The following is a 15,917-nucleotide window of genomic DNA, read 5'->3' as shown; positions in this document are numbered from 1 at the left end:
CTTTGTCATATTATGTTGTCACTACATGTAAAAAACCAGATTTTTATAAAAGTTAGATACTGCAGCTTTAAACAGAAATCAGAATCAGAAGGTCACTAAAACTGGAGATCAAAAATGAAAAAAAATGTGTACTGGTACGGTTCCATATCTTTCCCTCCCCCCCGGCTGATCAGCGCTGACCTGTCTCGGTCTCTCCGAGATCCCGCTCGAAGCCCTCCACTTCTCCGCTCTCGCTCCCGATCTCTGTTTCTCAACCTTTGCATCAGATCTGGATGGTTAAAAAACAAAACAGACAGAAAAGAAATATAAAATACATTTTCTGTGGGCGGGGAGCAGTTTTGTCCAAAAATACATTTGCAACAGCAAAATGAAATATTTTCAGCATGACTGAAGCATCATTTATGGCAAGATAAAATGTCGTAATATGCAATAGTTTCTATGTTTGGCATACTTGAATTGTAATCGTGATGACACGTACTGCTGGCCTGCATGCCCTTGCTGACACTCTGAACGCAGTCCAGGTTGGGCAGCTTGTCGTTGGAGAGCAGCGCCAGCGCAATGGCCGTGTAGAAGCTGCGAGCCACGCCGCTGCCCTCCCCGGGCTCGTCCTTGAACGTGACCTTGACCCGGTGCACGGCCATGGGCGTGGTGGTGCACCGCCTGCCGAAGTGGCCGTTGAGCTGGCGCATGGTCTGCTGTATCAGCTGGTCCCGGTCGCGGTCCACCTCCAGCGCCAGGTCTCGAGACTGGAGGTTCCTCAACTTCTCCATCTCCCGCCGGAACTTGGACTCCTTCACCTCGAATCCACCCAGCTCTGTCAGGATCTGGGGAAACGAGACAACAGGATGGTTATCTCAAGCTCCAACGGTAAGAAATGCTTTGATGACTCCCAATACAATGGAATATATGCAGCTGATGGACGCTGAACGGCACCAACAACTTTAACATGTGAAGTATAAGATGATCAATAAGTCACTGAGCTTCTAGGAATGAGATAAATATTAATTACGCTGAAACAATCCAAACAACATGTTGAGGTGAATGACTTTCCTGCTCAAGTTAAATGCAAACACAATATGCAAAAAAAAAATCTCTAAAAATGTTCGCCATGTTTTCTAGAATTTAGCAAATATAAATAATTCTGGTCATTCTAACCGACCTAAAACAAGAGAAATTTGGTCTGATTTAAACTTCAGATGATGAGAAAAAAAATGTATCTGCCTTTTTATTAGGTGTATGAAAAACGTGGTTTCAACTGTAAATATACACTTTTAATGAAACATTACATTGCATTTTATTGCAGCTTGAAAATCAAGCACTTCATGCAGAAATGAAGCGCTTTACAAACCTTGAAAATACCTAATTAAAATGGAAGAATTTTCAAGTTTTTCCTCGTTATGGCTAGCATCTATAAAAACTTAAATCAGGCTTACTGATCCAGGCTCAGCTCCCACATCCTCCATGAAGACGCGACCGAAGAGCTCCAGTGACAGGCGCCAGCGGCCGAGCAGCATGTCGTGTGAAATCATCATCCCCATGAAACTGCACTGCGGTCTGGACAGCAAGAGGCGGGGAAATAAATAAATAAGTTAGACGCGATTTCATTTAAACCTTCACATTCATGATGCGTTTTTGAAGGGAATTGTAGCAGCTCGCCTGAACGACGGGAGAGGAGGCCCGTCGCTCTCTGTGAGGCCGATCTCAGCCAAGAGGCTGCTCTTCAGCTGGGCGGCGAGGTCGCGGGGAGACGGACCCGCTTTCGAAGTCTCCATCTCCTGCTCGCCCAGCGTCTGGTTCCCCGTGCTCCGCTGGCCGCTTTCCATACTCATGACGTTTTTTAGGTTGGCGGTGTACGACATCTTTGTAGGCAGGATCTGTTTAAGCGAGGGAATGAGAGGCTCTTCAGCAACATCAGACATTTTTAGGAGATAAGGTTGCAATATGTAAAAAGTTATTTTTGGAACTTTTTACAAAAATATGTCTTTTCCATATTTATTCAAACTTTCACCATGACGTAAATGTAAGGCATTAAACAGACAACTTGTTAAAAAGGGGGGAGAGGGAGGGGAAAACGATCTCTATTTCCTCCCAGTGTTACTTTGCTGGTCTGCAGAAAGCACTTAGTCAAAAAACAGCCAATCAGAGCCAGGAGGAGGGTCGCAGCGCTGTCAATCACTCTCCTGTACGCTGCTCAATGTGCTAATGGTGGAAATGCAACTCGCCGTTCTAGGAAAACCATTTATCAGCCATCATCGGTGGCTATGCTAACGAGCAATAGAATTCAAGCAGGCTCTGTAGCGATAAACCAGGTGCATCTTAGCAAAGAGTAAGTGGGAGGGGGTGAGCATGAGGTTGACTGACAGCGCTAAGACCCTCCTCCTGGTTCTGATTGGTTGTTTCTGACTAAGTGGTAGATTTCTGCAGCTAATACTAGGAGAAGGCAGAGGACTTCTTCATTTTTTCTCCACAGATTATCTGTCTTGCATTGTACTGTAACCGAATAGTGATAGTTTTAATAAATATGGAAAACTTTTTTTTAATAAAAGTTACAATCTGCAGCTTTAACATCGAGTCAATCATAACTGTTTCAAATATCCACATTTCAATTATGCAAATATATCCATAGCAAACATCTAATCTTGCATAGTTTTATAGACTGTAGAAATTTGGTTATGCATATGGCTGGTATTATTAGAAAACAATGTTTGTTTTATTATTGCTGAAGGTTATGATGACAATACTGGTTAGAATTTAACCACATTCATGATGTGGCATGGGCTGATATGGGATATTAATAACATGATAACCAGGAGTAAAAAATACCATGGCGTCACAGAACTTAACATTTATAACATGAACTAAGACTTTAATTAAAAAAAAATTTTAAAAACTGAAAAAATGAACATAATTGTAAACATCTGCATTAATTCTTATTGAAAGCAAGTGAAAAGTAGTACCCTAATTGCTGCCAGCTGACCAGCAGTGCACAGCAAAAGGTGAGGAATGGAGAGATGTGTGTCACACAATGCTTCAAGCAGCTGGAGAAAGCTGCAATTAATGTCTTGTTAAAAGTTTAAAAGCGCAGGAACAGACTGAGGGAACATTTTTGCGGTTATGAATGTTAAGCCTAGGTCACATGGCAAGATTTTTAAAGTGGTCAGCCAATTTTCAAAACCCGAGAGACCACAATAGAAAATCTGAGGTATGACAGGTTTGGTCAGAGCCACAAACAAACCGAGTTCACTCACCAACATTCAGGTTTCAGACGGGAAATCTCGCAAAACCTTTTGAGACCAAACGTGAGCTCAGAGTAAACAAACATGGCCGACCGGGAAGACGCAAAGACGATAGTTTGTGGATTATTTAATGGAGAAAAAAAAAACTACAGGAAAAGACGTCTCCAAAGTCTACTGGACTTTCAGGTGTGCCATGACAGTTGTTTTGCCTTCTTTATCTAAAACTCCCCTGTGTGTTTCCGTTGCCTCACTTTCTGATTGGCTACACGTCACATTCAACAGGCTGCGTTCTCGTTCACCACATATGTTGTGAGATCAGGCCAAAAACAAACCAACATTTTGACTGTTGATTTTAAATTCTTCCAACCAAACCAGATCACTCTTAACACACACAGCAGGAATCTCAGTTATGATTATTTTCAGAACCATTTAAAATAATCAGAGCCTCTAAGATTGAAATCAGGACAAAAATCGGCATAACAATCTCAATGTGTTAACAAGGAATAACTTTTACCATCTTAGTATCTTGATCCAGTCACTAATCCATGTCTAGTCAACAGCGCTCCAGCAGCATTACGGTAATTAAAATCTACATTAGTTGTTAGCATCGGGGCAAAGAAAGTCCATCCAGCAGCCCAGATATATTATTGTCATGGAAACCATAAATGCATTGCCCTTGTAGTAACGGTGTACCACATAATGCAGTCCTTTGTGATTGTGTTGTTGGTTATGCAATGAAAATTTTGACTCAACACATCATGCAGTCCCAGTCATACATTAAAAAAAACAACTGCAAGTATTTGCCTGGTGAAGCTGGGAGGGTATGAATAAGGTGGGGGGAGGGGCAGGGTAGAGAGGGGCTGGTGGTTTACCTCCAAGCAGTTCCTGTCCATGCTCGTCTCAGCCAGGCCTTTGGTTGTCATGTAAGACGAAGCGTACAAGCCCTGAGAGGGACGCCCAAACAGATCCTCCTTTCTGGCGTTTGGCTGTTTGGTGAAGAACCAAAACGGAGTTAAAGCCACGGAGAACAATTCCCCAGATGCACGGCATAACGGCAGACATGAACTTCTGAGTGCAGTTAACCTCGGTAATGTCTTGGTCATCGCTTTGAACTGTCCTTTGGGGAGATTTGAATAATCAAAGTCACACTATCGCAAACATTACTTGGCATTCTTCGATTCTTGAAAAAAAAATCTAAAGCTATATCGCTTGCAGCCAGTTTTAACCATCAAGAGTTTAACCAAGACTCCGAATGACTCTAGCTACACACTTTAATCAGGCCGATAATCAGCTGTTGTTCCAAGAAGCCTCTAAATCAGCTGTAGACTGGCTGTGAACAGATCCCAGATCAGCCGTACAGGAGAGGAGCCTGGTCACGTTTCACGTCTGGAAGTCTGACCTGCAGTAGGTGGGGCTGGTCTGCCAGTGGGATGGCCTCGGCCAGGGGAATGTCGAAGGGGTTGGGAGGGATGCAGCCCAGGAAGGTCATCGAATCCGAGCGCCTGAAGAACGGGTGGTTCTGACCCGTTTCCGCGGGAACCGAGTCCTCGTCCTTATCCTGCAGGGTCGAACCTGTGGTAAGAGAGAAACGGAGGTCAGCTGAGAATATAACATGTGTGATAGATTAAAACACAGCTGTAGACTGCAAAAACCACAAAATCTCACCAATTACTTTTGGTCTAGGCTCTAGAGTAAATATGTTAGTTCACTTGAAAAAAAAAAACGACAAAACTAATTTACAAGTAATTTTTCAGTGGTATACAGGAGCCTGTTTTAAATAAGTAATTTCTTGAATTACTTATTACTTAATTCCTTTCTAAACTAGTACTTTAAAAAGTACTAGTTCCCCAGGCAGATTATTTCACTTATGGGAAAAAGTGAAATAATCTGCCAATTTTTACTAATACTAAGGAATTATTGACTAAAAACGGTAAGAAACTAGATCAAAAATACTTTGTAAGAAGTGGTATTTTTGCAGTATTTAAAATTCAGTGAGTTTTCCCCCCTACTTTGATTGGTGTCTTCGTCGTTCTCGTGCTCAGAATCCTCATTGTCCAAACCGAGCTCCAGAATCTCTCGATTCCTAAAAGAAAGAGGAAAAAAGGGTTACAAATGTTAAGATTTTAAATTAAAAAAACAACTTTTTGTCGAAGCAATACACAGAGCCCAATGTGGGCAACCCTTTTTGTCTAAATTCACCTTTTTCTTTCCATCTGTGGCGTGTCCAGGGTGGTCTGCTGATTCATGGCCTTTATCCAGTAAATGAGGGCCTGGAACACGTAGGCCACGTGTTTCAGTGAGCACACGTCCAGAACAGGAAGCACGTCTGAATGCTCGTCGTTGTGGGAGCGCATCAGAGACAGGGCGTAGTTCAAGAAGTCTCCCCGTGCTGACATCATGCCCTGGCGAGCCGTCAACAGTGTGGCTGCTCTCCTGAAATTCAAAAAGAAATTGTTTTATTTCAATTGTACGTTTTAGTTAGTTTTTGTTTTAAACGGATAAATCCGCTGGGAGACTCTGCTACCTCCGTCCTTCCAGAGTGCGGAGGCTGGCCTCCTCCCGGGCCGTCATGCGCTCGCGGCGAGCCGAGTGCTGCGAGGCGTGAAGCGGGTGGCTGGGGTGGCCGGGGTCTCCGGCAGACGACAGAGCCGAGCCGTACCGCAGCTGGGCCTCGGTGGAGTCCATGATGGACACCATCCAGTTCCATGTGGGAATCAGCTTTTCCTCCACATAATTCTAGTGACAAACAACTCTTTAGTCAGAACCTAACCCAAATTGTTATGATGGAGAGCAGTGTGTCCAACAAACGGATGGGTTTACTTTTGCTCTACTCTGTCAAAGTTTATTTAACCTGTGTGGTTCCCCAAGGCTCGTTACTATACTCGTTCTATAGTTGCTTTCATTTTAAATACTTCAAGTATGTATTATTTCATATTCTAATTAAATATTTTACAATTTATAAGGTAAATCAGAAATATATACCTTATAAAACCATGTAGGGGTGGCCAGGCAGTCAGTAAAACACAAACAATGACTGCAGCCCAACGAATGCATCAGCTAAAGTATCGTCTGTTCTTTTTAGTCTCCATGGATTCCGACCTCACCCAGAACTTGTGTGTAAAACCCAGGAATTTTATTCCCATTACCTGCAGGTTGACTGCGTCCTGGTAGGAGAGCTTGACAGCTGCAGGATACTGTGAGTAGACGAGATGATTGTACTTGGGAATCAGACTCATGAGGTCAGAAATCTGCCTGATGACGATGCTGTAGGCGCGGGCCAAACTGCTGGCCGAAGTCAGGTAGCTGCTGGTATTGCTGGCTTCCAGTGCGGCTGCCGCCGCCGCTGCACTGGAGCTGATTGCGCTGGAGCGCCGCAGGTTTGTTGGGTCGATGTATATCAAGCCGGTAGAGCTCGCTGCGTGAAAGCACACGTTGAAATTGACCAATTCTTTAGAAGCAAGACTATACTGGTTTCAGTATTGGTAAGCTACAGACCAGCAGGTGTTGAGGAGGCGGAGGGGCCGCTGCCGCTCGCCCTCTGGCTCGGGGTGTTCCTAACGGCCCACTGCATGGAGCGGGGAGCCTGGGCGGCAGTGTTGGCGTGTGAGGCGCTCGTCGTCCTTTCCAGCGGCTCGTCCAGCAGGAACGTCTCCTGGTCGACGTCGTCGCTCTGACTGCTGCTGCTGTCCGAGTCGCTCGAGTCGTTCGACTGAGAGTCGTCCTCTGAAAAGAAGGCAGGGACACTGCTAGCACCTTCAGCAGAAAGAAAGACGAAGGGGGAGAGAAAAAAGACAAGTTCAGTTGTTAGATTTAAATCTCTAACTTTTCATTCGCTCACGTTTAAACAGACAGAAATGCACATGAGTAAATCACACCACTACAAGGCAGAACACTGCAAATATGACAGGAAGAAAAGTATAATGTCTAATGAAACCTGGGTTAAACAAACTGTGGTTTTAGTTTGTTTTTTCTTCCCACATAAAAACTGTACCTAGAGAGAAATATTAAGGCTAATCTGATCAGAATCTGAAAAGAAAAAGCATCAGCAATATTAGTAGGATATTATGGCAATGTATGAGTTCCATTGTAGATAGAAGAAAAATAAAAAAATATAAATAAATTTCCATCTGAAAAATCTAATTTTGAGATTTTAGAAATATTCCAAAAAAGGACATTTCTGAGTTTGAAAATTTGCTAGAACCCCCCCCCCAAAAAAACAAAGAATCTTTGAGAAAGAAACATGGATATTTTCTGAGTTTAAAAGTTGAAACTTTTTCTAGAAAAGTTTCAAGATTGAAATTAATCTCAAAATTTTAGTTTTTTTGTAGGATTTTTTTACTCCTGAAACTCAGAAATGTCCGTGTTTTTTAAAAGAAAATTTCTGAGATTAATCTCAAAAAATGTTCAAGCTAAATTGAGACTCAATCTCAGAAATTTCCAAGTTTTTTCTAGAAAATGATTTTTTTTGGTCAGAGATGAACTTCCCCCACCCATCTACAATGGCGCTGATACGTCAGGGGACACGTATACTGTACAAAATTTAGGCAGGGGGGAAAAAAAACATCATCACAAACCACTGGCAATAACTGAGTTAATTATTATTTAAGTGAAAGGTTGACAAGACGACACTTGTGATGAGACGCTCTTTAGCAAACATGGGGCAGTAGTCGGGACGTATCAAAAAGGGGTCAAACTGAATTAACTCTCAGAAGGAAACCGTGTGTGCAGTTTGCAAAGTCACTCTCGCCCTGCAATCTGTGTGTGCATTGAAATAAAGAGGAGCTCATACCAAAAATAGGAAATGCCAAGGACACCCTACTACCTGCAAATGAAATACACGGGGTATTCAGCCAGGGGTAGTTTGGTCCGCTGTATCATTAGCTCTCCTACACAGAAATCCCCCACAAACCAAACCGCTTCTCAGAGGACTGGTCTCTTCTTTAAATCAGGAATAAAATATAGAAATTGTTTAAATGCAATCGGTTTTTTACTTCTCTCATACAACACTAAGGTCAAACTAAAATGAATGTTGGGGGGGGGGGGAATGTTTCCTAGAAAAGAAAGATTTAACGTGATAGTCGAGAATTCTTTACAAAAGGTTCTGGTAAACAGTTCTGAGTAATTATCATCTTACTGTCAGTAGATGACTCTCTTAGCATCTTGATTTACCATAAATCCAAACTAGTTGGTCCCAGAGGCTAAAGCTAGCAGCTAGTTAGAGAGGTGACCAGGTGAGACTTCTAAAATGTTACACACAGTCCCATTTTCATGGGTAATGCAAGTAGAAGGCGGTGCATCATCGGTGATCTTCCTGAGTGAAACGCACGCTCAGAACGAAGAGTTTTTGGTCAGACAAACAGTCCTTCCTTACGATAAAGCGGATTGAAAGTTTCAAACCAATAGAAAGTTTTTGCTTTTTACAGTTTTACTTTGATATCAGTCAATCTGACTTCAAGTAAATTACATTCTCATCCTTTTATAGAGGAATATCACTGCTGGACCTCCATTCAATTGTAAATTCTGTATTTTCCAGACTATATGTTGCATCAGTCAAAAAAAAAAAAGTGCCATGAAGAGGGGGAAAAAAACATGTACAAGTCACACCTCACTGTAAGTTGCAGAACCAGCCAAACTATGGAAAAAAAGTGTGATATAGTCCAGAAAATACAGTAATCATCAGCTCCTCCGTAAATTCCCACTTGATGTAACACTGAAAACGGCTCAAAGGTAAAACAACATTCGCATAAGCATATTTTAAACTTCATGAGATTGCATTTCTTTTAAAATGGTTAAAATTCTGTTTTACTTCAGCCTTTGTAATCAATCTCGATTTTTATAAAATGGATGCCGAGAGAGTCATCTGCTGCAGGAAGGAAATTGTCTGCTTAGAACAGTTCAACAGAGTCTCAAAGAGTCTAAGCTTTCACCGTAGAAGTAAATCTAGTATTAGTTGATAAAATGCTAAAATAAAGCTGCTGATCAACCTGCTTCAGAGCCGGCAGTTGCTGCCGTGACGACGCTTCTGCGACCACTGGCGTTGTCCTGATTGCTGTGGTTGCTTTCGCTGTCGCTCTCCGTTTCGGCGGCTGCCAGCAAGTCCAACTCCATGTCACTTCCTGAACGCACAGACCAATCAACATGATAAAGCTGACTGGTGTTTTCTTTCCAGTGATAAAGTCAATAACAACATTAAAGCTCTAGAAAAAACAATAAGAAACTAAAACTGTCTCACCATCTTCATCGTGCTCGTCATGTTGACCTTCAGCTTCAGCGTTTTCCTCCCCCTGCTCCTCCTGGTCATCATGATGGTCTTCCTCACCAGCTACACCCTCTACAACTTCAACCTGAGGACAAAAACCAGTCAGATCCCAAAAAAACCCCAACAAAAAAAGTGTGGTGCAATCAATCTAACTTTACAAAGTAACACATGTGAAAACATACATTATTTCACTGTTGGGTTGGTTTTTGCGGCTCCCTGACTACAATTCAAGAATAACTTAAATAAATTAGGAAAAATTATAGCTTTCAAATTAAAATGTACTTTGGATGCAACACAAAGTGATCATCTTTCCAAAACTTTCTGACTTCCTTCTATCTATTTTCATAAGAAGTAGCATACATAACATTACTCATTAACCTGTACTCTAAAGTCCACCTTGCTGCACCCAATCTGCTTTTAATTGCTGTATTAAAACTTGGCTAAAATACAGCAAGTGTTTTCTAAATGAACACTGAACAAGATTATGTTTTAATAGCTGAGAATAGACTAAATATTTCTTCAGTTTCCTTCAATCAAGCCCAAAATAATAAGCAAACTGGGGGAAGGTTTTGGATCTACAGAAAAAAAAGAGATTAATTTAAAGCGTTCATGTTTAGTTTACTGTCGAGTATGTAAAAAAAAAAAAAATCCATAGTTTTCTGTCTACAATGAAACTAGCACACTGGAATAATATTCTACTAATTATGATTTAAAATTAATATTTCTTGGTCTGGAGTTACTTTTGAGCTGCCGACTTTGGCCCACATAAAGAGAATGCCTGCACTAAAAGAAAATGCAGGCATTCTCCTTTTTTAGTTGCCAAAACCCAAAAGTACAAACTGATCCAATTGTTAGTGCAAAAAAATTAATAAGAAAGAAAAATGAATTATTGTCATTGTACTGAAGCAGAACAACAAAATTCAAAACTGCACCTTGATGTAGTATTCATATTACAATCAGAATAAAAAGACAATAAGATAAAATACACTTTTAAAAGAAAATACAAATCAGGATAAAATAGAATAGTATGGCTGTTTAAGACAGTTATGGCATATGGGGGAAAGGTTCTTTGTGAGTCTGGAGGTTCTGGGTTGACTATATCTATAACAGATCAAACATGGCTACCCACCTCTTCCACATCGGCTGACACGATGTCGTCCTGCTCCTCGTCCCGTCCCCTGACTGGCTGAGACTGGCTGCTCCGTCTGGGCTGAGGGTTCCTTATGATGTAAGAAGCAACTGTTTGGATGGAGCTGAAAAAAAAAACACACAAGAAAAATCCTCAAGATGCATCAACAAGTAAAATCCAGCCTCATCTTCTCCAAAGGTTCTTCAAACTGAACCGAGTCTTCATGGTTTGTGGAGAACAGAAGCTGCAACAGCAATGCGTTTCACGGCTTTCGGCCCACCTGCTGGACTGGTCCGGCGACGACCTGGGAGGAAGCGGCTCCACGGAGAAAAGCTCCTCGCTGCCCTGAACTGCGTCTATGCTGGTGCTGGCCAGCGTGAACGGAGCCGTGGGCCTCGCTATTCCCATCCTGACCGGGACGATGAGGGACTCCGCGACGTTGCACAGCTCCTCCACCGCGTACGGCAGCAGAGCCTGGAAAACACGCCGACACTTCCCGATGGGCTGCGGGATGAAGTTGCTGTGGGGGGGAAAAGACATGGAAACCCGTTTTTAGAGCAAAAACCTACAAGGTGAATTTTCAAAGGGTTGCGCCCAAAACCGTAAGCTTTGGTCTTATCTTACTTTTTCTTCTTGGAGGAAGCCATCTCTACGCTGAGGATGACAAACACACGCGCGACGGAGCGCAGGAACCTTCTAGTGACAGCCACCGCCTCCTCTCTCCTGCCCGGCGTGTATTTGTTCTGCAGCTCCTTTATCAGAGTCCCCAGTAGAGTGTCAATAAACTAAAGGGGGGGGAAAAAAACAGTTTCAAAGATGACCATCGTTTGAAAAAAAAAAATTCTAGATCTTTCGCATTAAAGCAAACAAAACTAAGCTGAACACACTACATGTGAACTTATGAAGAGCATATAGACTCACGGTGATGTCAGGAGCACACTTGACAATGAGGCAGTGTGTGAAACAGTCGAGGCGAATGGTGCCGCTCTGCTGGTTCAAGTACACCTGTTCTTCAGGCAGGAGGTGAGCAATTCTGCTGCTGGCACTAAGTCTGACACACAGGGGGAAAAAAAATAAAAGTCAACATGTTGAGCTTACACCAGGGGGGCCCAAAGTGTGGCCCTTGGAAAGAGTTCGTTCAGACCCTGGAAAACAAGTCAAGAACGATGAAAAAGGCCAAAAAAAAAGACAACAAAAGGTTTGGACACCACTGCCTTACACCAAAACTGACTCCAAAGAACTCACATATTTTTTGCAGATTTATTTTTGTGTTATGATGTAAAGCACTGCCTGGTTGCTGAAATGTGTTACACAAATAAACTTGATTGATTGCATGATTAAAACAAACGGTCTTTGTAAAGATTGTCATTAAGACAATCTCCTGATAATTACAAATGAAAAAAAGAAAATTACTGAAATATTCTGAAAATTACTCAATTTAAATAATTTTTAAAAAGTAAAAAACAATGAAAATTACACAAAAAATAAATAATTAACAAGAGGTTAGCCTATCTGGCTAATTTGGAAGCTATTGCTTTATTTTTCCATTATTCACTAGACAGCCCTGCAATTATTTTGCAATCAGAGTTGCCTTCTCTCATTTCAAGACGTTTGTATACCTAAAGTAAAGAAAAATAAGTAAAAAAAACTACATTTATAGCATTTGTGCCCTGCATACCATAATATGCCTCATACAGGCCGAGTTGCTCTAAAGACCCAAACAAACATTCTGCTTTAATACATACGGATCTTTGTTTTCCTGAGAACCAAACAGGATCATAGATTTGAGGGCGTTCCAGTCCTGTAGGACTCTCTCCAAGGCCAGCTGAGCGAAGCGAGGAGGTTCCAGATCGTGGTCTGGCATATCAGAGTCTGAAAGAAGACAACAGCGGTTGTTTTAGGGACATAGTCCTGAAAACAAGCACAGTTTATCCCATAGGATGCACAAAGTGGCATGTAAAAGAACTAAACTTTTGGTAAAACCCACCCTCTGCATTAGCAGCCTTACGGTTCCGGTCTTCTCTGATGCGAGGCGGTCGGTACTGACAGTGTTCAACACTTTGCCTGGCTACAGTCTGAACCAGGAACAGTAATATATGCTCCCCCCTGCAAGAAGAATCAAAAAAAGTTATAGATTCATTTTCTTTTCCACTATTTTTACTTACCATTTCATGTAAAAACAAAACTTGTGGCAAGTTCACTTTAGGTGGATTGGATGATTTTTCAGCTTGACTAGTGACCAGCGAGACAAAAACGGAAAAATCCGGTCCTTTTAGGATCAATAAATGCACCGTATCTATGACCTATAATGTCCGGCTGGCGATACTCTTCAGTGTGGAGGCCATTACTGAGTGAGGATGACTCAAATTTAGCTATTTTTAGCATAAAAAATGAGGAAGCAAAGAGATTTCTACAGGATATCAGCAGGTTTCAACAACTCATATTTAACACTAAAGCTACCGTGAATAAAATTTAACACCAAAAAACTATAAATATTAGAGATAGTTGGGGGATTCTATTGTATCATAACCAAGCATAGCAAAAACCTACATTTCTGGGGTGTCTGTGGCTGTTGGCAGCAGCAGAATTGTGCTTCTCACACGGCTCTCTGCAGCCTTAACACCCACAGTACCAAATAAAAAATTGTTGTTTTTGTTTGTTTTTCTTTTCCTTTTTTTACAAGGAATGCACCTAGCCTCGTAAGTTGGCAAAAGAAGTGAGCCGGTGGTGAAAACGCACACAAAAAACCTAACTAGATACCTATTTGCTAATAATATGCCCTTGTTAGCTTAATGGCCAACAAGGGTATGTTAGCAGGTAACTAACGATAGCCTCAACTACCTGGAGTCACAGAACACAATGAGAATTGTGCGCAACTCAATGTTCAGACAAAAAAGTTCCTACAAGAAAGAAAAGAAAAGACATGCCAGTATATGAGATAAAATAGCCAAGACATGGCAGAATTCAAAATTTGCGATGAATGAATGTATTTAAGGCCAACTCACTTTAAAAAAAAAAAAAGATTGTAAGACATTTTTAGGTCTTAAAATTTAGACATGAATTTAAGACACTGACACCCCATCTTACACATGTCCAAACAGCTTTAGGGCAATTAGCTGGTAATAATTAATAATTTTTGACCACTTACAGCAAGAATCCTGTTTTTAAAAAAATAAAATTAAAAAAAGCTGACCTGCTGTTTGGTGTAGTGACCAGGTTTGTTGTCGTTAGCAGCCTGTAGAGTAAATCCAGGCGGGCAGCCTTCTGGCCAGCTATCAGTGTTTTGCACTTGCATTTCTCCCAACAGTCACAGTAAGCTGTAGGGGAAGTCCTTTTCAACCTGAGGCAGAATAAATTAAAATCACAATAAAAATAATTAATTATAAGCAAGGAGGAAAATGTTTCTCAGGTCCCTGCAGAGCTGAAGTGAAAACAAGGACTTACTTGCAGTCATGTCCTTTGTGACACACTCTAGCACACTCCGTGCAGCAGCAGAGCGACTCAAGCAGGCCGCATGTTCGACACTCAAATATGTCCTAAAAATCATAAACTCTGAATTAGAAAAAAATTCTATTCAAAAACAAACATGATATACCAAGGCTTAAAAGTGAGAAAAAAAGAAAAAAGACAAATTGTCCCTCTTATAATGCTTTTCCCTCTGTCCTTCATGGCTGACCTGGTTAATGTGCTCTGCTCCGGTCCAAGTGAAACTGCAGGTGTCGTTGCAGCAGAGGACATAAAGCGGAGAATCATCTGGGTTGGTTCCCACAGGACAAATCATCTCCATGAACATAGAATCCGCATCGTCTTTCTCCGGGTCGGCCACTGTGTTCAAGACATTTGAACAAAAGGAAAAAATGAAAACGGGGAAATAAGAGTCGATACACACAATATGAGGCAACTGGGACAAAGCCCAACAGCCTTTATTTAACTCATAACCTGAAATGCTCCAGATATTATCCAATTCCTTAAAATGGGAGTATCATTTCTCAAAATGAGTTTTCATCCCTGCAGTAGTTTATAGTGTAAAATAGGGTTGCACCGATCCGCTTTTTTCATCTCCACTTCTTAAACAGCAGCTGACTTACTCTTGGCTATTTTTTGAGCGGCCTCAAGCACAGTGATAGCAGCTGGGTAGGCTCTTCCACTGACAGCCAGCATGAAGGGGGTCATTCCTCTGGCATCCCTGTCAGACAGGCAGAGAAAGGAGGCAAGAAGTTCAGAAAGAGAAATACAGGAACAACACTGGCTGCGAAGCGGATCGTTTATCTCCTTATTGGAGAACATGCGGTTGAAAACTCCTACTTTGCAGAGAGCAGTTCCCATAGGTGTGGCCTCAGAACGACGCTGTCACACATCAGCTTCAGGATGAGGTGAGCGTTGGCCTTCCTGTCTTTAGACTCCACCACTGATGTTTCTGTTGACGGTCCTGTAGGAAGGCAGAACGCAGAACGGGAGTTTAGCTTAAAAACATTTAAACGTGTTGCTCATGTGGCTTCAACTCGCACTACAGAGTTTAGATGTTGAAAAGTCATAACGTTTTATTTATCCTCACAAACCGGGATTCCTACACACTGACCAGGTTAAAATAGCTTGAGCTTTTTCAGCATCTGCAGTAACATTGCAGAGAGTTGAACACAAAGTAGAAAGCCTTAGCCTGTTTGAATAGAAGTGTAGTCAAGGAAGAAATTGTAAAAGTTGGTTTTGTATAGGGGTGGGCAATATGGATTTATAATTTTATAGCAATATTTTGTGCTACTATTGTGATAATGATAAAAAATGATGATTAAATATTACTTCTATATGGTTGTAACTGCATGGCAGCATTCATAGCTCTGCAAACACAAATATTGTTCTTGAAAAACATTCCCATTTGAAATGGGCTTCTTAAAGACACCGGTCATGGAGAAGTGTGACATATCTCTCTCAGCTGCAGTCACTACATTTAATCACATTTTCAAATGTATTAATATTTATTAATTGAACGAACTTTGGAGAAAATAGTAAAAGTAGCAATCCAACAATACAGACAGTTTGGGAGCTTCTTAATTGGAATTATTGAGACAACAATAAATCTAAATTCTTATCACGATAAGAAACTTATCACGATAAATGATAAACAATATGATAAATGCCCAGCCCTACTACCTGTACCTTTTTTCTTTTGTTCCACAGGAAGCAACAAACCTGGTATGGTGGAAGTGCTGGGGCCCTGGTTAGAACCAGAGGAAGCTGTGGTGAGTGAACCAACTGCTGGTGCGAGAATGAAATCAATGTCACCATCTGTGGATGA

General features: G+C 41.5%; 1 protein-coding gene across 7 annotated transcripts in view; it reads right to left on the bottom strand.

Annotated features, from left to right (window-relative positions):
* Window positions 1-15,917, bottom strand: part of ubr5 (ubiquitin protein ligase E3 component n-recognin 5) — a 49,020-nt gene that overhangs the window by 8,442 nt on the left and 24,661 nt on the right. For 5 of the 7 annotated variants that reach the window (XM_023331262.1, XM_023331263.1, XM_023331267.1 and 2 more), the window contains 25 exons: window positions 15,812-15,907; window positions 14,930-15,053; window positions 14,713-14,810; window positions 14,301-14,449; window positions 14,069-14,160; window positions 13,818-13,964; window positions 12,612-12,730; window positions 12,370-12,496; window positions 11,546-11,675; window positions 11,249-11,409; window positions 10,905-11,144; window positions 10,625-10,748; window positions 9,469-9,580; window positions 9,221-9,352; window positions 6,732-6,989; window positions 6,383-6,651; window positions 5,761-5,972; window positions 5,436-5,669; window positions 5,246-5,319; window positions 4,636-4,808; window positions 4,109-4,222; window positions 1,657-1,874; window positions 1,434-1,554; window positions 452-824; window positions 181-268 (listed from right to left, as the gene is read on the bottom strand). In XM_023331262.1, coding sequence (XP_023187030.1) covers window positions 181-268; window positions 452-824; window positions 1,434-1,554; window positions 1,657-1,874; window positions 4,109-4,222; window positions 4,636-4,808; window positions 5,246-5,319; window positions 5,436-5,669; window positions 5,761-5,972; window positions 6,383-6,651; window positions 6,732-6,989; window positions 9,221-9,352; window positions 9,469-9,580; window positions 10,625-10,748; window positions 10,905-11,144; window positions 11,249-11,409; window positions 11,546-11,675; window positions 12,370-12,496; window positions 12,612-12,730; window positions 13,818-13,964; window positions 14,069-14,160; window positions 14,301-14,449; window positions 14,713-14,810; window positions 14,930-15,053; window positions 15,812-15,907 — 3,985 coding nt within the window. The remainder of the gene's footprint in view (window positions 1-180; window positions 269-451; window positions 825-1,433; window positions 1,555-1,656; window positions 1,875-4,108; window positions 4,223-4,635; window positions 4,809-5,245; window positions 5,320-5,435; window positions 5,670-5,760; window positions 5,973-6,382; window positions 6,652-6,731; window positions 6,990-9,220; window positions 9,353-9,468; window positions 9,581-10,624; window positions 10,749-10,904; window positions 11,145-11,248; window positions 11,410-11,545; window positions 11,676-12,369; window positions 12,497-12,611; window positions 12,731-13,817; window positions 13,965-14,068; window positions 14,161-14,300; window positions 14,450-14,712; window positions 14,811-14,929; window positions 15,054-15,811; window positions 15,908-15,917) is intronic. The other 2 variants (XM_023331265.1, XM_023331266.1) reach the window with 1 other exon arrangement.

Source organism: Xiphophorus maculatus, chromosome 3 (assembly GCF_002775205.1).
Source record: "Xiphophorus maculatus strain JP 163 A chromosome 3, X_maculatus-5.0-male, whole genome shotgun sequence".
In the NCBI taxonomy this organism is placed as follows: Eukaryota; Metazoa; Chordata; class Actinopteri; order Cyprinodontiformes; family Poeciliidae; genus Xiphophorus; species Xiphophorus maculatus.
This window is presented reverse-complemented; position numbering and strand designations above follow the sequence as displayed.